This window comes from Mesoplodon bidens (genome assembly GCF_964165515.1).
Source record: "Mesoplodon bidens genome assembly, chromosome: X".
NCBI lineage: Eukaryota > Metazoa > Chordata > Mammalia > Artiodactyla > Ziphiidae > Mesoplodon > Mesoplodon bidens.
Genome location: NC_138163.1, coordinates 88798835 through 88824722, shown reverse-complemented (window position 1 = coordinate 88824722; position 25888 = coordinate 88798835). Strand labels below are relative to the sequence as shown.

General features: G+C 37.6%; 1 protein-coding gene across 2 annotated transcripts in view; it reads right to left on the bottom strand.

Moving 5' to 3' along the window:
• LOC308609099 (phosphatidylinositol-3,5-bisphosphate 3-phosphatase MTMR8-like) overlaps positions 1 to 25888 on the bottom strand; it is a 212584-nt gene that overhangs the window by 20306 nt on the left and 166390 nt on the right. Inside the window, exons 13-14 of one of the 2 annotated variants that reach the window (XM_081222630.1) lie at positions 22798 to 22924; positions 16175 to 20166 (exon numbers count right to left, since the gene is read on the bottom strand). In XM_081222630.1, the coding sequence (XP_081078756.1) occupies positions 19696 to 20166; positions 22798 to 22924 (598 nt within the window). In that variant the 3' untranslated portion in view covers positions 16175 to 19695. Of the gene's footprint in view, positions 1 to 16174; positions 20167 to 22797; positions 22925 to 25888 lie in introns of those variants that run through there. The other variant, XM_081222629.1, reaches the window with a different exon arrangement.

Sequence of the window (25888 nt, the reverse complement as noted above, 5' to 3'; positions counted from 1 at the left end):
ATATTGTGTTGCTTATTATGGGTCTTTTGCCCCTCTATATGAAATTTATAATGACTTTATAATCAGTTTGTTGATATTCACAAAATAACTTCCTGAGATTTTGATTGAGATTGCATTGAATCTATAGATCAAGTTGGAAAGAACTGACATCTTGACAATATTATGTCTTCTATCCATTAACAAGAACTATCTCTCCATTTATTTCATTCTTGATTGATTTCATTCATCAAAGTTTTGTAGTTTTCCTCATGTAGATCTTGTACATATTTTGTTAAGTCTATCCTTATGTATTTCATTTTTGGGGTGCTAATGTAAATGGTATTGTGTTTTAGATTTCAAAATTCTTCTTATTCATTGCTGGTATATAGGCAAATGATTGGCTTTTGTATATTAATCTTGTGTCCTGCAAGCTTGCTATAATTGCTTATTAGTTCCAGGAGTTGTTCTGTCCATTCTTTTGGATTTTCTACATGCAATAATGTCATCTAGTACAAAGACAGTTTTATATCTCCCTTCCAAATTTTATACCTTTTATCTTCTTTTCTTGTCTTATTACATTAGCTAGGACTTCCAGTATGATGTAGAAAAGGAGTGGTGAGAAGAGATATACTTGCCTTCTTGCCAATCTTCGTGGGAATGCTTTGAAGTTCTTACCATTATGTATGATCTTAGCTGCAGATTTTTCACAGATATTGTTTATCAATTTGAGGACGTTCCTCTGTACTCCTATTTTAATGAGTTTTTGCCATAAATGAGTGTTTGACATTGCAAAGGCTTTTTCTGCATCTATTGATATGATGATGTGATTTTTCTTTTTCAGTATGTTGCTATGATGTATTACATTAATTGATTTTCAAATGTTGAACCAACCTTGTCGTCATTCCACTTGTTCATGTTGTATTATTCTTTTTATACATTGATTTTATTTGCTAATATTTTGTTGAGGGGTTTTGCATCTATGTTCCTTATAGATATTGGTCTGTACTTTTCTTATGAAGTCTTTGCCTGGCTTTGGTATTAGGATAGTGCTGGCCTCATAGAGTAAGGTAAGAAGTATTCCCTCTGCTTCAATTTCTGGAAGAAATTATAAGTAATTGGTATAATTATTTTCCCTTAAGTGTTTGGTAGAATCCACCAGTGAACCCATCTGAGATTGGTGATTTCTGTTTTGGAAGGTTATTATATTTTTTAGAAATTATAATTGACATAAAATATTATATGAGTTTCAGGTATACAACATAGTGATTCATCAACATGATAGGTCTAGTTACCATCTGTTGCCAGACAGGGTTATCACAATATTATTAACTATATTCCCTATACTGTACTTTACATCCCCATGACATTTCTTTTATAGCTGGAAGTTTGTACCCCTTAATCCCCTTCATCTATCCACCCATCACCCAACAACCCTTCCCTCTGGCAACCACCAATTTATTCTTCATACCTATGAGTCTGTTTCTGTTTTAGTTTGTTTGTTCATTTGTTTTGTTTTATAGATTCCAAAACATATAAGTGAAATCATACAATATTCATCTTTCTCTGACTTATTTCACTCCACCCATATTGTCATAAATTGCAATATTTCATTCTTTTTTATGGATGAGTAATATTCCATTATTTATATATCCCATCTCTTCTTTACCTATTTGTCTATTGATGGACATTTAAGTGGCTTCCATATCTTAGCTATTGTAAATAGTACTGCAATTAATATAGGGGTACATATATCTATTTGAATTAGTGTATTTTTATTTCTTTGGATAAGTACTCAGAAATAGAATTGTGGATTAGATAGTAGTTCTAATTTTAGTTTTTTGAGGAATCTCCATACTGTTTTTCATAGTGGCCATACCAATTTACATTCCCACCAAGTGTATAAGGGTTCCCTTTTCTCCCCATGCTCTCCAACACTTGTTTCTTGTCTTTTTGATAATAGCCATTCTGACAGGTGTGAGGTGGTATTTCATTGTGGTTTCAATTTGCATTCCCCTGATGAGTAGTGATACTGAGTATATTTCCATGTGCCTGTTGGCCATCTGTATGTCTTCCTTGGAAAAAAAGATCTATTCAGCACCACTGCTTATTTTTTAATAGGGTTGTTGGTGTTTCAATATGGAATTTTTTATATATCTTGGATAGCAACCCCTTATTGGATATATTGTTTGCAAATATCTTCTCCAATTCAGTAGGTTGCCTTTTTGTTTTGTTGACAGTTTTCCTCACTGTGCAAAAGCGTTTTAGTTTGTACTGTCATTTGTTTACTTTTTCTTTTGTTGCTATTGCCTGAGAAGACATGTCCCAAAAAATATTGCTAAAACCAATGTCAGAGAGCATACTGCCTATGTTTTCTTGTAGGAGTTTTATGGTTTCAGGTTTTACATTTAAGTCTTTAATCCATTTTAAGTTTATTTCTGTATGTGGTGTAATGAAGTGGTCCTGTTTCATTCTTTTGCATGTAGCTGTCTAGTTTTTTCAACACCATTTATTGAAGAGACTGTCTTTTCCCCATTGCCTCCTTTGTTGTAGATTAATTGAGCATGTAAGTGTGGGTTTATTTCTGGGCTCTCTATTCTGTTTCATTATTATTTCTTGATTAAATTTTTAAATAGATAGGCCTATTCAGATTGTCTATTTCTTCTTGTGTGAATTTTTGTTGATTTTGTCTTTCAAGGAATTGGTCTGTTTCATCTGGGTTATCAAACTTCTGGGCATACAATTATTCATAATATTCTCTTACTATCCTTTTATTGTCCAATTAATAATTTGTGTCTTCTCTCTTCTTTGCATAATTAACTTGGCTAGAGGCTTAGCAATTTTAGTAATCTTTGTAGAGCACCAGCTTTTGGTTTTGTTGATTTTCTTTATTGAATTTCTGTCTTATTTGATTTTTTTGGTTTTCCTCAATGTCTGCTCTAATTATATATTTTTTTCCTTCTCCTCTCTTTGGTTTAATTTGCTCATTTTCCCTAGTTTCCTAATGTGGAATCATTTATTTTAGATCTTTCTTGTTTTCTATTCAGTGTTATAAGTTTCAATGCATTACTTTCACTGCATCCCATGAATTTTGATAAGTTGTATTTTAATTTTCACCTAGTTAGAAACATTAAAAAATTTCTCTTGAGGCTTCTTCCTTGACCCATGTGTTATTTAGAAGTGTGTTGTTCAATTTCCTAGCATACTGGGCTTTTCCAGCTATACTTTGATTATCAATTTCTACTGTAATTCTATTGTGGTCTGAGAATATACTTTGTTTAATTTCTATTATTTATTTTTCCAGGTTTATTGTGATATAATTGACATACAACATTATGTAAGTTAAAGTATACAATGTGATGATTTGATACACATATATATTGTAGAATATCTACCAAAATAAGGTTAGTTAAAACATCTTTCACCTCACATAATTATCATTTGTTGTTATGGTGCGAACATTAAAACTCTATTCTCATAGAAACTTTCAAGTATAGAATATAGTATTGTTAACTGTATTTAACATGCTGTACCTTAAATCCCCTGAACTTATTCATCTTGTAATTGAAAGTTTGCACACTTTGACCAATGTCTCCCAATTTCCCCCATCCCTCAAGCCCTGACAACCACCATTCTACTGTTTCTATGAGTTTGATGTTTTTAGATTTCACATTTAAATGAGATCATTCAGTATTTGTCTTTGTTTGTCTGAGTTATTTCATTTAGCAAAATGCCTTCAACGTCCATCCATGTTGTCACAATTGGCAGGATTTCTTTCTTTGAAATGGCTGCATAATATTATATATCTGTATCTATATTTAAAATGTTTTCTTTATCCATTTATCTGTCAGTGGACACTTAGGTTGTCTCCATGTCTTGGCTGTTGTGAATAATGCTGCTATGAACATGGCAGTGCAGATATATCTTTGAGACAATGATTAAATTTCCTTTGGATACACACTCAAAAGTGAAATTACTGGATCATATCGTAGTTCTACTTTTAATCTTTTGAGTAACCATACCATTTTTCATAGTGGCTCTACTAATTTACATTCCCACTAGCTGTGCACCAGGATTCCCTTTCTCCACATCTTTGCCAGCATTTATTACCTCTTGTCTTTTTGGTAATAGTCCTTTTGAAACATGTGAAATGATATCTCATTGTGGTTTTCATTTGTATTTCCCTGATGATTAGTGACACTGAGCACATTTTCATGTACTTATTGCCATTTGTATATCTTCCTTAGAGTCATGTCTCTTCAAGTCCTTTGTCCGTTATTTATTTATTTATTTATTTATTTTTTGTGGTAAGCGGACCTCTCACTGTTGTGGCCTCTCCCGTTGTGGAGCACAGGCTCCGGACGCACAGGCTCAGCGGCCATGACTCATGGGTCTAGCTGCTCTGCAGAATGTGGGATCTTCCCAGACCAGGGCACGAACCCGTGTCCCCTGCATTGGCAGGTGGACTTTCAACCACTGCGCCACCAGGGAAGCCCTGCTCATTTTTAATCAGGTTCATTTTTTGTTGTTGTTGTTGAGTGGTAGGGTTTCTTTATATATTTTAAGTACTAATCCCTTATCAGATACAAGCTGTACAAATATTTTCTCTCATTCTATGTTTTACCTTTCCATTCTCTCAGTAATGTGTTGTGATAGACAAAAGTTTTTAATTTTGGTGAAATCCAATTTATATATCTTTCCTTTTATTGTCTCTGCTTTTGATGACATGTACAAGAAATAACTGCTAAATCAAATATCATGAAACGTTTCCCCTATATTTTCCAATTCAATTCTTTGGTATGTAGATATTATTTTACCAGTACCACCTGTTGAAAAGACCATCCTTTCTCTATTGAGTGATCTTAGCACTGTTATTGAGAATCACTTGATCATATATATGAGAGTTTACTTCTTGACACTCTACTCCATTAGTGTATTTGCCTATCTTTATACAAGTACCACATTGTTTTGATTACTGTAGCTTTCTATAATTTATGAAATCAGGAAGTGTGAGGTCTCCAGCTTTGTTTTTCTTTTTCAAGATGTTTTTGTCTCTATGGGGATACTTAAATTTCCATACAAATTTTTGGATGGAATTTTCTCTTTCTGACAAAAACATGTCTCTGGAATTTTTATACGGATTGTACTGAATCTGTAGATTGCTTTGGGTAGTATTGACATTTAACAAAATTTATTCTTCCAATCCATGAATATGAATGTCTTTCCATTTGTGTCTTATTTCTTTCAGCATCCTTTTGTAGTTTCAGTGTACATTTCTTTTACCTCCTTTGTTAAATTTACTCCTAGGTATTTTATCATTATACATGCTTTTGTAAATGGAATTGATTTCTTAATTTCCTTTTCAAATCATTCATTGTTAGCATATAGAAATCCAAATGATTTTTTGCATGTTGATTTTGCATCCTGCAATCTTGCTGGGTTCACTTATCAGTTCTAACACTATATTGTATATTTCATTTATTTTTTACCTTTATGTCTTCAAACATAGATAACATTATTTTGCCTCTTCCTTTCCAATTTGGATCCTATATATATATATATATATATATATATATATATATATATATATATATATATTTTTTTTTTTTTTTCTGGCCAATAGCTCTTCCTAAAACTTCCAGTACAATGCTGAGTAGAAATGGTGTAAGCAGGCACTATTGTCTTGTTTCTGACTTTAGAGAAAAAGTTTTCACCATTGAGTATGATGTTCACTTTGGATTTTTCATATATGGCCTTTATTGTGTTGAGATAGTTTCCTTCTAGTCCCAGTTTATTGATATATTTTTTTAAATCATGAAATAGTGTTGAATTATTTTCAAATGTTTTTTCTTCATGAATTGAAATGATCATGTGATTTTTTTCCCCTTTCATCTTATTAATGTAATAGGAAAGAACATATCTCACTCCATATTAGATCCATTCTTTTTACTTTAACCTTACTTTAAGCTTTGTACTCTGTCACCTGTGCTTAGGCTGTCTCTGCATCTTTTGTAAGAGAATGTTGCCTATATCTTGAAATATACAAAATAGCTTGACCATAACCTGACCTGAACAGAGAATAGCATTTGTCTTGTTGGAGGTTTACAGGAACATTGTGACCTGACTATGACCTGACCTATATGGACAGCTGCAAGAACAAAGGATCTGACACCAAGAAGTTTGCAACAACTAACTACACTCCTCCCTCACCTTGCCTTTAAAAGGGATTTGCTGAAAGCCTTCCAGAGTTTGAGCTTTTTAAGGCATGAGCTATCTAACTCCTTGTATGGCCCTGCAATAAACCTTTCTCTGCTTCAAACTCTGAGGTTTCGGTATTGTTTGGCCTCACTGTGCATTGGACACACAGACTTGCATTTGGTAACGTTAATGTGGCATATTACACTGATTGATTTTAGTATGTTGAACCATTTTTGTATTCCAGGAATGTATCCCACTTGGCTATAGTGTATGTGCTTTCAATGTGCTGTTGAATTGTTTGCTAGTATTTTGTTGAGGACATTTACTTCAATATTCAAAAAAGAATATTGGCCTGTACTTTTCTTATAGTGTCTTTGTCTGGCTTTTGTATCAGGGTAATGCTGGCCTCATAGAATAATGTAGTAGGTGTTCACTGCTCTTCAAGTTTTCATAATAGTTTAAGAAGGATTGAATTAATTCCTCTTCAAGTGTTAGAATCCACCAGGATTGCCATCTTGTACTGGGTTTTCTTTGTTGGGAGGTTTTTGATTAGTGATTCAATATCCTTAGTAGTTATAGGTCTATTCAAATTTCTCTTTCTTCATGATTCATTCTTGGTAGGTTGTGTGTTTCTAGGACCTTGTTTATTTCATCTAAGTTATCCAAGTTTTTGGTATCCTCTATTATAATCAATTTCTATAAAATTCTATAATTAGAATATAGAAATGTATGGAAAATTTATAAAATTCGTAGTAATTCTATTAAATTCTATATTTTAGATATAAAAATATATAGAAAATTCTATAAAATTGGTAGTAATTCTATAAAATTAGTAGTAATGTCCACTCTTTTGTTTCTAATTTCTGATATTTGAGTCTTCTCTCTCTTTTTCCTTAGTAAATCTAACTAAAGTTGCATGAATTTTGTTGATCTTTCCAATGAGCCAACTCTTGTTTTTGATTTCCCTTATTGTTTTTGTATTTTCTATTTTACTTATTGAAGCTCCAGTCTTTATTATTTTCTTATTTCTGGCAGCTTTGGGGTGCTATATCTTTCTGATGAATTGATACTTTTGTTATTATATAATGTCCTTCTTTGCCTTTTGTAATAGTTTTTACTTTAAGTCTATTTTGTCTAGTATTAGTATAGCCACCCCTCCTCTTTTTTGGTTACTATTTGTGTGGAATATCCTTTTCCAACCTTTTTCAATCTATTCATGCCCTTGGATCTAAGTTGGGTCCCTTGTTGATAGCATACAGTTAGATTCTGTTTTTTTTTTTTTTTTGAAATCCATTTTGTCAACATATGTCTTTTTATCGGGGAGTTTAATTCATTTACATTTAAAGTAATTACTGTTGGTGAAAAGCTTACTATTGTAATTTTGTTATTTGTTTACTGTGTTATACCTTTATTGAACCTCATTTTCTCCATTATTGCCTTCCTTTGTGCTCAGTTGACTTTTTTTGTAATTTTTTTTTTTTTTTTTTTTTTTTTTGCGGTATGCGGGCCTCTCACTGTTGTGGCCTCTCCCGTTGCCAAGCACAGGCTCCGGACGCGCAGGCTCAGCGGCCATGGCCCACGCGCCCAGCCACTCCGCGGCATGTGGGATCTTCCCGGACCGGGGCACGAACCCGTGTCCCCTGCATCGGCAGGCGGACTCTCAAACACTGCGCCACCAGGGAAGCCCAGTTGACTTTTTTTGTAGTGATACATTTTGATTCCCTTCTCAACGCCTTTTGTATATCTTTTTTAGATATTTTCATTATGGTTACCATGGGGATTACATAAAACATCTTAAAGTTATAATAATCAATTTTAAATTGATACCAGCTTAACTTCAATTGCATCCAGAAACTACCCTTTACAGTTCTGCCTCCCTTTCTTTATGTTAGTGATGTCACAAGTTACATCTTTATACAATGTACACCCACTGACACAGATTTCCAATTATTTTTTAGGCATTTGTCTTTTGCTTCAACTTGAAGGACTCAAGTTTTTTGAGTAGGGCAGGTCTTGTGATAACAAATGCCTGCTTATAAATGTAATAACTCCCCTAAGAGTTAACACCCCAGCTTCTCAAGGCCTTTGCTTTTATACTGTGTTCCTCTACCAGTATTTTCTTGCCTCCATTTTCTGTGGCTCTGTAGTCCTTCTGCGACTTTCATGAGCTGTGCTCACTTTCACGTGGTTTTTCCTAGCCTGAGATCTGAGGTCCATTTTAAACAACACAGAGACTGATCCTTCCAGCAGCCCCCAGGAAGGTTACAGCATTGCAGATTAGTTCCACTCTGCTTTCTCTGGTTTGACAAAGTAACTGGGGACGGGGCCACTGCTTCCCTCCATCCACACCATGCCAGGGAGGGAGTGGGTTGAGGATGAATTAAAAAATCACAAAATGTTCTAGCTTTTTGAATGGGGCTTTTTCTTGATTGGGCATTTGCTTGGATACTATAGATATTTGTCTGATATCCAGAAGTCTTATAAAGTCATTTTATTTAGTCTCTAGTCATTTAAAAAAATGTTTCTATGGGGGAATAAGGATTTGGATCTTCCTATTCTACCATCTTGCTTTAAGCTTTTATCTCCTTCACATTTGAAGAATAATTTTACTGGCACAGAATTTTAGATTGGTGGTTTTCTTCTTTTAATGCTTTAAATATTTTATTCTACTCTCTCTGTGCTTGCATGGTTTTGAAGATTAGTTTGATATAACACTTATCCTTGATTTGTTATAGGTCTAGCATTTTCCCCACTGTGGCTCCTTTCAAGATTTTCTCTTTGTCTTTTATCTTCTGCATTTTAAATATGATTTACATATGTGCAGATTTTTTCGGTATTTATTCTTCTTGGTATTCTATGAACTTCCTGGATCTGTGGTTTGGTATCTATCATTAACTTTCAGAAATCCTTAGTCACTATTGCTTCAAATAGTGCTTGTTTTCCTCCCTCCCTCCTTCTTTCTTTCTTTCTTTTTCTTTCTTTCCTTTCTTTTTTTCTTTTCTTCCTTCCTTCCTTCCTTCCTTCTTTCTTCTCCTTACACCCATGTTATACCTTATGTAATTGTTTCACAGTTCTTGGTTATTCTGTTATTTAATTTCCATTTTAAAAATCTCTTCGGATTTCAGTTTTGGAGGACTCCATCGATGTTTCTTCAAGTCCCTGATTCTTTCCTTGGCTGTGTCCAATCTATTGATGAGCTGATCAAAGGCATTCTTCATTTCTATTACATTGTGCTTCACTTCTAGTATTTCTTTTTCATTCTTCCTTAGTGTTCCCATCACTCAGCTAAAATTACCCATCTGTTCTTTCATGGTGTTCATGTTTCCCTTCTGTTGAAGAACTTCATTTAACCAGTATTTAAGAGTAGGTCTGCAAGCAACAAATTCTTTTAGTTTGCCATCATCTGAGGATGTCTTTTTCCTATGCATTCTTGAAGGAGAGTTTCAATGAGTACAGAGTTTGCAGTTAATAGGTTTTTTTTTTTTCAGCAGTTGAAAAATATCCAACTCTTCTCTGGCTTCCACAGTTTCTTATGAAAAAATCACTCTCACTTGAATTGGTAGCTCCCTATAAAAACCTATCGATAATGTGTCATTTCACTCTGGCTGTTCTCAATAGTTTTTTTTTTTTCTCAATATTTTTTGCTTTTAGTTTTTAGAAGTTTAATTATGATGTGTCCTGGCATGGATTTCTTTGGGTTTATTCTGTTTGGGGTTTGCTCAGCTGAAATCTGTAAGTTTGCACTTTTCACCAAATTTGGGAAGTTTTCAGCCATTATTGCTTCACATACTGTTTCAGCCCCATTCTCTTTCTACTTTCCTACTCCAATTCCAAAGATACGAATGTTGGCTTAAAAAAATGTTACACAGAGGCTTCCCTGGTGGCACAGTGGTTGGGAATCCACCTGCCAATGCAGGGGACATGGGTTCAAGCCCTGGTCCAGGAGGATTCCACATGCCATGGAGCAGCTGGGCCCGTGCACCACAACTACTGAAGCCCACACGCCTGGAGCCCATGCTCCATGGCAGAAGAGGCCACCACAATGAGAAGACCACGCACCTCAATGAAGAGTAGCCCCCCTTCACCACAGCTAGAGAAAGCCCACGCTCAGCAATGAAGACCCAACACAGCCAAAAATAAATAAAACAAACAAAAACAAAAAATGTTACACAGGTCCCTGAGGCTCTATTTATTTATTTGTTTATTTTAAAAGTCAATTTTCTATGTTTTTCAGATTGGGTAAATGCTATTAACCTGTCCTTAAGTTCACAGATTTTATCCTGTTATCTTCATTCTACTAGGATACCATCCAGTGAAGTGTTTTTCTTTGTTTTTTTTAATATGAAGGGAGAGAGTAGCATTGACATGTACACTACCAAATGTAAAATAGATAGTGGGAAGCAGCTGCATAGTACAGGGAGATCAGCTCAGTGCTTTGTGACCACCTAGAGGGGTGGGATAGAGAAGGTGGAGGGATGCTCAAGAGGGAGGGATATGGGGATTTATGTATACATATAGCTGATTCACTTTGTTATACAGCAGAAACTAACAGAACATTGTAAAGCAATTATACTCCAATAAAGATGTTAAAAAATTTATTGTATTTTTCTGTTGTATAATTTCTGTTTGGTTCTTTTTTTAAAAAAAATAACTTCTATTTCTTTGCTGTGACTTTCTATTTTTCATTTGTTTTAAAATAATTTACTTGCCTTTTTATTAGTATTTTATGATGAGTTGTAAAATCCTTTTCAGATAATCTGATTCATCTCAGTGTTGATGTCAGCTGTTTGTCTTTCTTATTCAAATTGTGATTTTTCCTGGCTGGAAAATGACTTTCTATTGTATCCTGAACATTTTAGTTTAGTATGTTAGGAGACTCTGGGTCCTATTTAAATCTTTTTTAGTAGGCAGTCACCTTAATTTTAGCATGTGGATTCTGGCCTACTTCTGTCAGCTGTGGTTCCAATGAAAGTTTAGGTTTTAGAACCTTTGTGGTGCTATTTTCCTGCCTGATTTATCTGGTGTCACCAGGGCTCCCACTGGTTTCTGCTTGTGCTACCTCAGAGGGTGGAAGGGCTTTCACCAGGCCTGTTGCCCAGTGTCTCTCATTGGGGGATGGAAATCTCAGGTCTGCAAGAACAAAGAGGCTTCCCTGGCTGGTCCTTTACTTTTACAGGGTCCTCCCTGCCTGTGGAAATGGAGAGAGCTTCCTGGGATGAGCACTTGTTGTGGCAGGGCATCGCTTATTGATGCCTCCTGGCTACTGCAGTGTCTCTGGGTGATAAGGGCAGAGATGAGAGCCCTTCACTTAGTTTATTATTATTAGTGGGGAATATGGTCTTGATCAATCTTCTTTGCTGGTGCTGCCAGGCTCACCTCCTGTTAGAGGGAATCCTGTTCAATCTGGGGGAGAAATGAGCCTCCCTGGGCTGCCTTCTGTTGTTAAGTTGGAGGTCAGGAAATACCCGAGAGGCCTAGAGAAATGAGGGAGACTTTCAAATGTGCTGTGACTCACATATACCCAAGTGACATTTTCCACTTAAAGAATTGACATTGTCAGTTCTCAATTATTTGGTTCCCTGCTTCTGTGTGATAGCTTATATGTTTGATGGGAAACCTGAAACTTCTAGGTTCAGTTTGACGGGATTTACCAATTTATATATGAAAAGCACCTCCAAAATTATAAAGTGCTTTTGCAGCTACAACTTCACTTGCTTTCCACAATCACAGTGTGAGACCATCAAGATTGAGATTATTCCTATTTTCCTAATAAGAAAACATAGTAAGTTGGGAGACTGAGACTCATCCAGAAGTGATTTCTCATTCAGAGCCGTCTATTGATACTTTTCCCCCTGTGAAACCAGACCTTTACTGGGTGACAGGAGGCTGTGGAAATAGTTGATTTAAGGGGACCCAGCTTGCCATGTCCTCGGCTGCAACTAACACAGTAGGTTACCATGGAAGTAAAGAGTGGATAAATTCCAAGTTCAAGCTTATGTTCCATATAAAGTACCCTAAGAATTTAGAAATCAAATTACCCTTAGAGAATCTGTTGGTAAAAAGTCTTCCCAGATAGATGAAATTATCCATCTGAACAGGTCACCTCAGGGAAGAGGGTATCATATCAGAAAGGAGGTTGCTGAATTCCAATAGAGGGAAATGGGGTGTAGTCCACAAAGGCAAGATTGAAATTTGATGTAGAAAGCTATAGCCTGACCAAACAATAGGGAGTTGGTTGAATAAACTATAGCTCATATAGTGAGATACAATGTGATCATTAAAAGTGAGATCAAGTTATATATATATAGAGGTAGAAAGGTGTTCGAAATATATAAGCAAGAAACATATAGGAGTGTATAGTATGATCTGATTTTTATTCTATATGCATGCATGTAGATTTATCTCTGCATAGAGGAATTATGAAGTCTTTTTTTTTGGTTCTCTATATTTTAAAAACATTCTATAATGAACAAATGTTTCTCAGTTACTTATAAAAGAGCCGTAGCCTAATCCACTTGTTATGAACTGAATGTTTGTGTCCCACAAAAATTCATATATTGAAATTCTCCCTCCCCCCAATATGATAATAGGAGATTGAGCCTTTGGAGGTGATTTGGATTAGATGAGATGATGAAAGTTGAACCCTCATGAATGGGATCAGTGACACTTTAAGAGTCATGAGAGAGCATGCTTCTCTCTCTGCTCTCCACCATGTGAGGATACAGTGAAAGATAGCTGTCTAGAAAGCAGGCTCTCATCAGACACCACATCTGCCAGGTCTTGGGCTTCCCAGCCTCCAGACCATGAGAAATAAATGTTTGCTTTGTATAAGCCACCCAGTGTCTGGTATTTTGTTATAGTAGCCTAAATGGACTGACAGAAATAGTATTGTAACCTTATTGTAGTGTAACTTGATTGTCTAAAGACAATGTGTCAAGAGTAAGAAGGGTGTTGAATGGATTGAAGAAAAAGGAAGCCTAAGAGTAAGAATTTGTTAGTTTAATTAGTAGCAACAGGGCTGAAATTAGAAGGAGCCTAATGTATTTTGATTGATTTTTAAAAATTTGCCAGGCACTTAACCAGGTAGTACTTCACGATAGCTCAGTTCATCTGCATAACCACTCTGTGTGGAAGGTATGATTATTACCCCCATTTTCCAGATGTGGCCTCGGAGGCTCACAGAGGGGAATTAGCTTGCCCAAGGCCATACAGCTAATAAATGGCAAAGCCAGGACTAGAACCCAGATCTCCTTGTGTTCTACCCACTGGAGGCCCTGGGCATGTAGTTTCCAAAGAGGGAGGCTCTGCTTTGGGGCAAGGAGAGATCACTGGCCTCTTTTGTGGCCTGGAGGAAATAACCCCTGAGTTCATGAGGCTCCATGTGTGAATATTCTTGTTGGATGGGAGGTGGAGAAAAGAGAAGGGGCCCTGGAGGGGGTGAAGAGCCAGATCCCTGGATAGATCTATCCCCCAGTGTGAATGAACAAACTGGTGTTCAGTCAGTATGCTTTTGTGAGTTAAGTGGGTGTCAGTCTTGTCCTCCCAGCTCATCAATGCTAGATAGACTCTGCACTCCACAGTGCTGTCCAGAACCAGGCATCCTGATACCTGTTTTGTCTTATTTTAACATCAACTTTTAACCTACCTGCAGATTCTGTCTTTATAAGGTGGTTCATCCATTAAGGCTAGGTCAGGGTACCTTTTTTTGAAGGTACGCCACCTTTCCTTTAATTTGTAGCTATTACACAGTAAACTCACACACATAAATGATTGAAGATTTTAAATTCTAGACCAAAAAAACTGTATCAACCAACATCTTCAAATCAGAACACAAGTGCAGAAGGGAGCCAGTGAGCAATTTAGCACTGGGCTAAACAAATGACAGTGAACATTCTGACGGGGTCACACACCCATACCCCACTGGTATGACAGGTTCAAGATAACACACAACAGGAAGTTTCAAGTCAATCATATACACTGTTGTACCTTGGAAAGTTCAGACTTGAGCTGCTGTGACAATCATTCTGTAAACCTGGGGCTAATGAAAAGTCAGGTTCTCAAAGAACCTACACAGCCTGGGTTCTGATTTATACATCAGTTGCATGACGTTCATGCAGGTATATGGCTAACATTATCACACTACAGGTAACAATGGTCATATATATGAATACTACTTCTAAAGCTGCCTGATCAATACACCCCAGCAAAAAGGACAATTACTTCACCATCACTTTGGTTTATATCTCTGGCTTAACGAGTCCTAAAGTCCCCATGGCACTTAGCTGGACAATACCAAAGTTAGAGGTCTAGCACTAAAACAGTTTTTTATTCTTGGATAAATTCTCTTCATCTGAATGCCCAAATGACCTGTCCAACCAGATGCTACTGAAGTTACAGTAAACACACACACATACACAAATACTCTATGAGTTACATTCCAAAAAGACTGAATTTATTACCTGTTCCTAAGCCTGAGGCACTGTTAACTAGAATACAGGACATGGTATGTTTCAAAACTAGTATACATGCTCTGCATTCCTATTGGCAATCACAAAATACAGAAATAACCCTGTCTGCAAATGTGAGGTGGTGGCATGGAAATACTTTATATGAACTGGTGTGGCCAACTGCATGTGAGGTAGGATCAGAGACATGAGTCTTTTGACAGTGATCACCTAGTGACTTTGGTGTACATAGTCTCTTCTGACTGGTGGCAGGGGGTCCAATGATGTTTCACCCACAAAGAGGCAAAGAAGGAACTCAGGACCCAACAGCCTTAGAGACATATATTAATAGGAGAGAATACCACCTACCATCCTTGACACTTTAAAAGAAAACCCAGGACCATATACCCTAGAAAATTGTTGACATAGAAAATACACAACTCAGAGCATTCTAAAGGAAATAATTTCTACCAGTGTAAAAGATAGCCTTAAAAGAAAATATGTCAGCCATAATACTACCTGGAAAAGAGGACCTTTTTTGGACCTTATTGGAGCACATTCAATCTTAATTAATTGGTATGCTGGTCATCCTGGACTAGCATATATTCCTTCAGCTTAATTGGCCAGGTGTATTTCTATATTACCTTCTCTTTCCTCCTCCCTTCCCCCCACCTTCTCCACAACTGGGATTCTATAAGGGCTAGTGTAGAGCTCTCTAAAGAGTCAGAGTACAAGGCCATGAAAGTGGTTGAAAAGCAACAAAGCTTTGGAAGAGAAAGAGGCTTTTAGGTCACCCCCAAAGCTTTAGAAAATGCCAGGGAAGAGGGCACCAGGCTTAACACAGAAGCTGTTGGTTTCACACAGGCCAACTTCTGAATATGTTTTTGTTTAGCCCCAGCAAGACACATAGGCCTAAATTAGCTTTCAAAGCGCACTTGCCTTTTGTGAAGACAAGTCACAAATCGCAGAGCATGTAACACATTTTTACTTGCACTGACATCTAAAGGAGACATGGGCTGCTGTGACTGGTGATGAAACCAATACTTCCTATTTAAGGGGAAGGCACAGACTGTCAAGTCTCACAGCCAGGGAATCAGAGAAGACATGTTCTGTATGGCTTGAAAATCACTTTTTTTTTTTTTTTTTGCATTGGAAAAGCTTCTGTTGCTGCCATCAAATGTTTGAAAATGGAACTGCCTCTAAAAGGGAAACAAAGAGTCCTTTACAACCCCAAAGCTTTTCCCTTGTCCTTTGTTTGTTTGGCGTCATCTAATAGCCAAGCCATTTCTTCACATTATGTTAAAATAAAATAACCGAATAGGAAAAAAATTTAAGGCTTAATCCATGTCTACTTTTTATTTATAAATGTCTATATAAAAAGTCAGGTCTAGATTTGGCACTTAGAAGAAAGTAATCAGATTTCGTTACAATCACATCTGCCTGTATCATACATAGAATTCTGGGAGGGAGAGGCCTGAGGGTGGGGGAGAGATTTGGTACAACAGATATCATTAAATCATATACTTTGGAAATTGAGAGAGAAAGTGAGGACAATCTTCCTAGGAAGAAACCAATCTGAAGTATAGTAGACCCCTTTTGAGACAAGTATTTTTCTTACAGGAAATTTACATTTCCCTACACAACTGTTTTTATAAAATGCCACTTTATAAAATGCTCTCAGAAAAATTTCCCAGTGGTATATCAAAGCTTAACAGCATCAAGAAAAGGTGTTATGTGTTTAATAAAAGTCACTATGTAACAAAGATCAGACATAGTTATTAAACTTCTCTGTCTGCTAAATTCAGGCCAAGCTTAAATATTTACCGATCTGGTTTGAAAGCAACTCATAAAAAGACTTGGATTCCTTCTGGTTGGAAGTGTTTAAGGAAAGATTCTTGCATTCAGTGAAGTGTGAAGTGTTTCTTAGACAAAATATGTCCATGCATGTTGACAGGCATGACAACTGACTTGGTAGTAATTGAACAGTTTCTAGGGTGACTTTCCAAAAGATACCTGTGCCTAATACATGTACCATAAGCTTTACGTTCTTGCCCAGTTAGTGCCAAATAAAGTTTCATGCTTTCTTTCATACGGCAAACCCCATCCTTGAATTTCTTCTTTAAAAAGCTGCTACTTAGGTTTGCTATCTAGGATTGTTTTAGTTATTACCATGAGGAATCTGTTATTCTATAAACTAATACTTAACGCATTTTTAAGAAAGGTGTTCATGTAGAATCTGAGCATGGCCACACTCCCAGGCACAGAGCCTCCCTCATGCTTGGAAAAGATAAAGAGTGACCCCAGGCCCATGTAAGCTGTGTAGGAAACAGGCAGATGTCAGGTTCATGGATGAGACAGTGGCAGGTGGTTAAATGCCTTCCTATTTAAGTGGGGCAGTCACATGAGAATGGAATTTTCTGCTCAGGGAACTGGAAGGGTAGGGCAGTGGCGGAGGGCGTCACATTTCTTTCACAGCATAGGTGCTTTATGAGGGTATGAAATGAAAGCCATTAATAGATGATCTTTACTAGTACACCCAGTAACTTTCCTTCAGGAGCCTACCCTCTATTGCTAGGCTCCCGACTACAGATAGCTACTGGGTTTTTACCAGTGCATAAATATTTGGATTCTACTGAACTTTTTTCCTCCTTCAGATTTACAAATCCAACTGTAAAACAGGGAGGTGTTATGTGTTGAGAGTAAATAGGGGATTTTTACAAGGTTTTCCTTAGTTCCATGTATGTCATATACAGGCAACATAGGACATGCTGGGGAATAAAAATAATAAAAGACCAAACAAATTGACTGGAAATAGCAGTGTTGCTCTTCACCACTTCTCAGTCTAGAACTATATTGAAAAGAACTTGTCACTAATGATTAATTTTGTTTTGGATCTAAGAAATAAGGTTTGGTACTATGTACCGCCCTTGTACAGGTCTTGTAGAAATAAATCTGAGACCCTTAAACTAACTTTTTATAGGATTTGCAAAGGTCATTTCCCTTTTTTATTTCTCTGAAAAGACCTTAACACACTATTGGAAATATCATACTAGTTAATGGACTATAAAATTCAGATTGAGATATGGGAGAAAGCCCTGGGTATAAAGCAAGATCCAGAATAAACTCATTTGTAGCAGATGATTGGTATTGTCATCCTCTTTGATAACTTCCTTCACAAAGCCAGGGTTTAGATGGAGCTTCCAGATCAAAATGACTTGTACAAATCCCATTTTTTTCCAGAAGTAAGAAGTCAAATGACAACTGGCAACATCTGATGATTTATGTTATATAAGCCAAAGACCAAAGAGTGGAAAGAGGGGATGAGAAGATACAATAGGAAATCACATTGATGTTTTAAAATTATAGGAACAAGGCAGCTATCAAGGAGAGATAAGTAGAAAAATGGCCCCTATTTACATATAAAAAATGACTTAGAGTTCTTCCTTTAAATAGGAATATTTTTTTGTGTCCATAGTTTAGCTAGGGGTAAGAAATCAAGGAACTATCCTGGGTCTTCTCTGCTATTTCTAACACTTCGATTAAAAGGTCCCTCTTCCTTATAGAGAAAAGTAACTAATGAGGTGATCCTTCAGAGATGTCTGTATTTACAAATGTATATGGTAGTAACAGAGGTGGCTCTTTCACTAAGACATCTATTTTTTTTTTAGCTTAAACCAGACACATGGTATACAGAATAGACATCTTAGGTGAAGACATGGATTCTATTGGCAATGGGAGTTCTGAAAATGCTGACAATACGTAGTGCACGACCCAAACTAGCCAAGACTCGCCCTACCCCAGCATGTGGAAGTGGGTAAACTATGACTGAATTTCCAATAGGAAAGTGTACAGCGTGTATCAACCCCAAATGGGGGAAAGCTTGGTGTTTAAACAACACATCCCCTTCTCCCTGGAGTATTTGGGCATGCTTTAAGAGTAGACTTTTTTCAAAAGTGTACATTAGCACAAGGTGTTAAGACTACCAGATTTTAAAAGTAGTGCCAATTATGTCTAAAAATCCACAAACTTGATGTGATGTCTAGGGAAGTAAAACCACTGGACTTCATAAAAAGACCTAAGAAGAGGGAGTTCCCTGGCGGTCCAGTGGTTAAGATTCCATGCTTCCACTGTAGGGGGAATGGGTTCGATCCCTGGTCAGGGAACTAAGATCCCACATGCCACGTGGTATGGCCAAAAAAAAAAAAAGAGACCTAAGAACAGTCCTGTTTTAGGAAAACTTAGATGGGCACATATGCCATGTGCAAGCCAGGGTCTAAAGCACTGAGATTTTCAGTTTACTCCTGAACTGATGTTGAGAATGCTATTGATCAATATTATTAATTCAGACCTCACTATTTTAGAATTGATCATTGTAGAATGTAGTGGATTTAAGTTTATCAATGGGCTATCTATGAAAAAGGGATTTGGCTGAGTATTATAAGACCTAACCAGGGTGTGAGTTGGGGAAAAACAAGTGTTGTAACTTAAGAAAACTATTTCCTTGTATGTTCTAAACCACCAAGCACCCATGGATCATTTTGATTTATTTCTCAGGCAAATGTTGGGGTCTCTATTGGCAATAATGTTAGCTTACATTGTATGACTAAATATAATGGCAAGTAACATTTTCTTTTAAGCTATTCTGCAATTCAGTTACCTGTTGCACACCATCTCTCCACCCCCTCAACAGAGTCTTAATTCTCCACTGTGACAATATTGCAACTTGTTCTAATGCTATAATAGTAAGGGTGGAAATGTAAGGGAGGCTGATCTTTAAGGAAAATGGAATAATGGAAGCAGCCTAATATCTCAGCTGAAAAGCAATATTTTTAAAGCTAAATCCCATTCTAGAATAATAACATATTCTTTCTCTTGCCTATATTCTGGGCTGCTTGACATGCATATACTGGTTGCTTAACTAGTAAAGGCCCTAAATCCCCTTCCAGACTCTTAAGTGGGAGGAGGGGTGCCCTGGCCCTGCCCATTTAATCCAATTAGAAAAGCAGCACAGCCTTTTTTGAGACAAGGATCATTGTGGGTGTTGCAGGTGCACCTAATATGGAAGCAGATGAATAGCTCACTGTTGCTTAGAGAAACCTGCCTCCTTGGTGATGGCCTTAGAGAGTCCTGTATCTTCAGAGATGCCTGTGGTCCCAGAGAAGCTCATGGCCCCCGAGATGCTGATGTCTTCATAGAAGCCCATAGCCTTAGAGGTGCCCGCGTTGCCAGAGATGCCTGAGAGCCCAGAGATGCCTGTGTCTCCAGAGAAGCCGACATCCCCAGAAATGTTTATGGCCCTAAGGTTGCCCACGGTCCCATAATAGTCAGGGTGGAGGTCTGCACACTGGCTTTTTACTTGATCCATCTGAACTCGAAGGCCTCCTTCTCTAGAAAGAGTGCCATTCTCCATCAAGGTATTCAGGTCTCCATCAATACCCATAAAGCCGAGAGGATTGGTTAAAGGAGTTCCCAGGTGTTGAGATAATAAACGCCCTAATTGAGAGCAGGTACAGACTTCTTCTGGTGGCTCATCATGGGCTTTCACTTTCTGTCATGGGAGCAAGGAATGGTTGAAAAGAATTAGAAACCGGAGTAAAACTAGGCAAATATCACATTGACCTACAGGGATCTTTCCTGCTGTCACTTATATGGTAGCAAATGACCTTTTGCCCCCTCCTCAACCTCAAACATCTTTTCTTCATCACTTGACATAGTGCTTTAAAAGCCCTACTACTAAAGACCCTCGAGGGTCTTGTATATATAAAAGTTCCCTTTTCTGATAAATGCAATTTTATTACTGGGAGCAGGGAGGGCAAGGGAAAGGATCACTAACATTTATTGAATACCTCCATGTGCCAGGCAATTTAAATATAGTATTTCCTTTTATACTTAAGAGTCTTCTTAGTTAGGAATTAGCTGTATTTTACAGATGAGGAAACTGTGGCTCAGAGAATTTAAGTCACCCCAAATTCACACATTTAGGAAGTGGCAGAGCTGGGATCTGACCCTGCCTCTTCTTAATGCCAAAGTCAATGATCTGTCTACTACTTCATGCTATCTCCAATGGATATTTTCACCTTCAGGGATAACACAATGATTCACTGATACTTTACAACAGTGATTCTTAACTTTTTGTGGGTCATAGACACCTTTGAAAATCTGAAGAAAATGATGGACCTTCTTCTCAGAAAACTGCATGCATTCACATATGAGTTCATGAGATGGCACACAAACAATTTTTAGGTATAATTTCAGGGGTTTCACAGATCCCCTGAAGGGAATCTGTGGACATCTATGGGTTCATGGACTCCAGTTAAGAGCTCCTGCTTTAGGGTATAAGCATACCACTCTTATTTTCCTGGAAATCACAAAATCACACACACACACACACACACACACAGTGATAACCCTTGGAGAGAGAAACTGAATGGGTAGGTGGCTGGGAGAGTTTTTTCAACGTTCCATTTTGTACATTTTTGTATTCTGCATAGTCTAACTTTTTTTTTTTTTTTTTTTGCAGTACGTGGGCCTCTCACTGCTGTGGCCTCTCCTGTTGTGGAGCACAGGCTCCAGACACGCAGGCTTAGCGGCCATGGCTCACGGGCCCAGCCGCTCCACGGCATGTGGGATCTTCCCGGACCAGGGCATGAACCCGTATCCCCTGCATCGGCAGGCGGATTCTCAACCACTGCACCACCAGGGAAGCCCTGCATATTCTAACTTTATACTTGTACTGCCTTTTTTTTCTTTTAAACGTCAACAGGGTTATCTGTTGGGCTGCTTTTGTTTCTCTTCTCTGTATTAAAAAAGGAATGTTAATAGTTATTATTTTATTTTATTTTATTTTATTTTATTTTATTTTATTTTATTTTTTTGCGGTATGTAAGCCTCTCACTGTTGTGGCCTCTCCCGTTGCGGAGCACAGGCTCCGGATGCGCAGGCTCAGCGGCCATGGCTCACGGGCCCAGCCACTCCACAGCATGTGGGATCTTCCCAGACCGGGGCACGAACCCATGTCCCCTGCATCGGCAGGCAGACTCTCAACTACTGCACCACCAGGGAAGCCCAAAAGTTATTATTTTAAAAGGAAGCCTTACTTACTTTTAAACTTTAGAATCAGAAAGTGATCTGATTCTATCTAGAATGAATGTGATTCTCTCAGGAATTAGGCAGGAATAAGTGAAAGGGCTGTGTTTAGACTAGGAGACCTGCTCTGGAGGCCTTGTGGAGAAGGCTGCTAATAGGTAAAAAAAGAGGCAGGAGACATTAGGAAAATGTTTCCTACTTCTCAGTTCTGCCTAGGGCTTGACCTTCCTGGGGCTGCTTGTTTCCTTTGTTTCCTATGATTTTGAGTTATGCTTCAGTTTTTTCCTTCCTCTTCCCCGTCTTCTTCTTCTTTTTTTTTTTAATGGAACCAAGTAACTAACTGACTGTTACCTGCCAAGAGGACAGTCAAAAGTTTAGGATCTGATGGAATCACAATACATTTATTTTCACAATAAAAGGATATTTGTTTACTTACAGTGAGCAGAAAAGCTATGCCTTATCTGGTCGAAAGGAGGTTCACACCCAGTACCTAAACAGCACACCCTTTCCAAGAATTCTTTTCTAAAAAATATGCCTCCCCTCTACTTCAAACACACCCTTAGGGACCTCTGGATTCCAGAAGCAGCTCAGCATTTTCCCTTTTTTGAAAGGAAATCCCCGTTGACTTGTTTAACCTCAAATTAAAAACAAGTGTGTGACTTTGGTTTTGCTGGTACAATGAGCAGAGTTTATAATCTACATGGGAAGGAAATCAGATTTTTCATAAGGTTTTCCTAATTGGAAATATAACAATTTCATTGTTCTCATTAGTACACCCAAGAAGTTATACTTATTGATGGATAACAAATATTTGTATTACTTCCCTGTCATTCCCTCTTGTTCCTCCTAATAATTCCATCCAGATCCAAAAAGGGAACCAATCCACTTGTTTAGCTGAGTGTTATATTTACCACTTAATATGGGATGTAAAACAAGAGTTGTGCCTTAGAGCTTTATAGACACAGGATGCTTGGAAAGCAGAGAGTATAACAAGCCAGCCAGGCAGCTTCTCACAAGTACCAATTCAACTCTCAGTGGATTGGGCCTATTCAGAAGGGGCAAGAGGTTCTCATTTTGAGATTTAACTCTTCACCTTTTCTAGTTTGTGCACATCTGCCTCCAGCACTGATCTCTGCTTCTTAATTTCCAAGAGGCTCTCTATCATACTCTGCTTGGGCTGCAGCCCTTTGTCAAAGCGGTTATACATCCCACACCAGAACCTTGAATAAACAAAAAGAAAAAAAAGTGGGTTAGCTTAGCTGGAGAAATAGATTATTTATGTTTTCCTCATGTCAAGGAAATATTAGCCTGGTAGGTAGGCATATCTCAAAAGTAAGGTAACTTTGATGACATTAAAAAGACTGGACATGCTCATAATTTAAGAGTAAAGTTCCTAGCGGAAAGATCTCTGCTGAAGACAGGCTTCCTAAAGTCGTACTGAGCTCACAGCCACCTCTAAACACACCCCTTGACACGGCCCTGCCCCCATAGGGACAAGATCCAACTTCACCCAGCAGTGGGCAGGCACAAGCCCCAGGACCAACCTTAAACACCAGGAGACAGACACCAGAAGCAAAAGGAGCTACGATCCTGCAGGCTGCAGAAAGGAGACCACAAACACAGAAAATTAGACAAAATGAGATGGCAGAGAAATATGATCAAGAAGAAGGCACAAGTGACACTGCAGAAATACAAAAGATCATGAGAGATTACTATAAGCAACTCTATGCCAATAAAAGGGACAACCTGGAAGAAATGGACAAATTCTTAGAAATGCACAACCTGCCAAGACTGAATCAGGAAGAAATAGAAAATATGAACAGACCAATCACAAGCACTGAAATTGAAACTGTAATAAAAAATCTTCCAACAAACAAAAGCCCAGGACCAGATGGCTTCACAGGCGAATTCTTTCAAGCATTTAGAGAAGAGCTAACAGCTATCCTTCTCAAACTCTTCCAAAATATGGCAGAGGGAGGAACACTCCCAAACTCATTCTACGAGGCCACCATCACCTTGATACCAAAACCAGACAAGGATGTCACAAAGAAAGAAAACTACAGGCCAATATCACTGATGAATATAGATGCAAAAATCCTCAACAGAATACTAGCAAACAGAATCCAACAGCACATTAAAAGGATCATACACCATGATCAAGTGGGGTTTATTCCAGGAATGCAAGGATTCTTCAATATACGCAAATCAATCAACGTGATACACCATATTAACAAATTGAAGGAGAAAAACCATATGATCATCTCAATAGATGCAGAGAAAGCTTTTGACAAAATTCAACACCCATTTATGATAAAAACCCTACAGAAAGTAGGCATAGAGGGAACTTTCCTCAACATAATAAAGGCCATATATGACAAACCCACAGCCAGCATCGTCCTCAATGGTGAAAAACTGAAACCATTTCCACTGAGATCAGGAACAAGACAAGGTTGCCCACTCTCACCACTCTTATTCAACAGAGTTTTGGAAGTTTTAGCCACAGCAATCAGAGAAGAAAAGGAAATAAAAGGAATCCAAATCGGAAAAGAAGAAGTAAAGCTGTCACTGTTTGCAGATGACATGATACTATACAAAGAGAATCCTAAAGATGCTACCAGAAAACTACTAGAGCTAATCAATGAATTTGGTAAAGTTGCAGGATACAAAATTAATGCACAGAAATCTCTGGCATTCCTATATACTAATGATGAAAAATCTAAAAGTGAAATCAAGGAAACACTCCCATTTACCATTGCAACAAAAAGAATAAAATATCTAGGAATAAACCTACCTAAGGAGACAAAAGACCTGTATGCAGAAAATTATAAGACACTGATGAAAGTAATTAAAGATGATACAAATAGATGGAGAGATGTACCATGTTCTTGGATTGGAAGAATCAACATTGTGAAAATGACTCTACTACCCAAAGCAATCTACAGATTCAATGCAATCCCTATCAAACTACCACTGGCATTTTTCACAGAACTAGAACAAAAAATTTCACAATTTGTATGGAAACACAAAAGACCCCGAATAGCCAAAGCAATCTTGAGAACGAAAAATGGAGCTGGAGGAATCAGGCTCCCTGACTTCAGACTATACTACAAAGCTACAGTAATCAAGACAGTATGGTACTGGCACAAAAACAGAAAGATAGATCAATGGAACAGGATAGAAAGCCCAGAGATAAACCCACGGACATATGGTCACCTTATCTTTGATAAAGGAGGCAGGAATGTACAGTGGAGAAAGGACAGTCTCTTCAATAAGTGGTGCTGGGAAAACTGGACAGGGACATGTAAAAGTATGAGATTAGATCACTCCCTAACACCATACACAAAAATAAGCTCAAAATGGATTAAAGACCTAAATGTAAGGCCAGACACTATCAAACTCTTAGAGGAAAACATAGGCAGAACTCTCTATGACATAAATCACAGCAAGATCCTTTTTGACCCACCTCCTAGAGAAATGGAAATAAAGACAAAAATAAACACATGGGACCTAATGAAACTTAAAAGCTTTTGCACAGCAAAGGAAACCATAAACAAGACCAAAAGACAACCCTCAGAATGGGAGAAAATATTTGCAAATGAAGCAACTGACAAAGGATTAATCTCCAAAATTTATAAGCAGCTCATGCAGCTCAATAACAAAAAAACAAACAACCCAACCAAAAATGGGCCGAAGACCTAAATAGACATTTCTCCACAGAAGATATACAGACTGCCAACAAACACATGAAAGGATGCTAAACATCTTTACTCATTAGAGAAATGCAAATCAAAACTACAATGAGATATCATCTCACACCAGTCAGAATGGCCATCATCAAAAAATCTAGGAACAATAAATGCTGGAGAGGGTGTGGAAAAAAGGGAACACTCTTGCACTGCTGGTGGGAATGTGAATTGGTACAGCCACTATGGAGAACGGTATGGAGGTTCCTTAAAAAACTACAAATAGAACTACCATATGACCCAGCAATCCGACTACTGGGCATATACCCTGAGAAAACCACAATTCAAAAAGAGACATGTACCATAATGTTCATAGCAGCCCTATTTACAATAGCCCGGAGATGGAAACAACCTAACTGTCCATCATCGGATGAATGGGTAAAGAAGATGTGGCACATATATACAATGGAATATTACTCAGCCATAAAAAGAAATGAAATT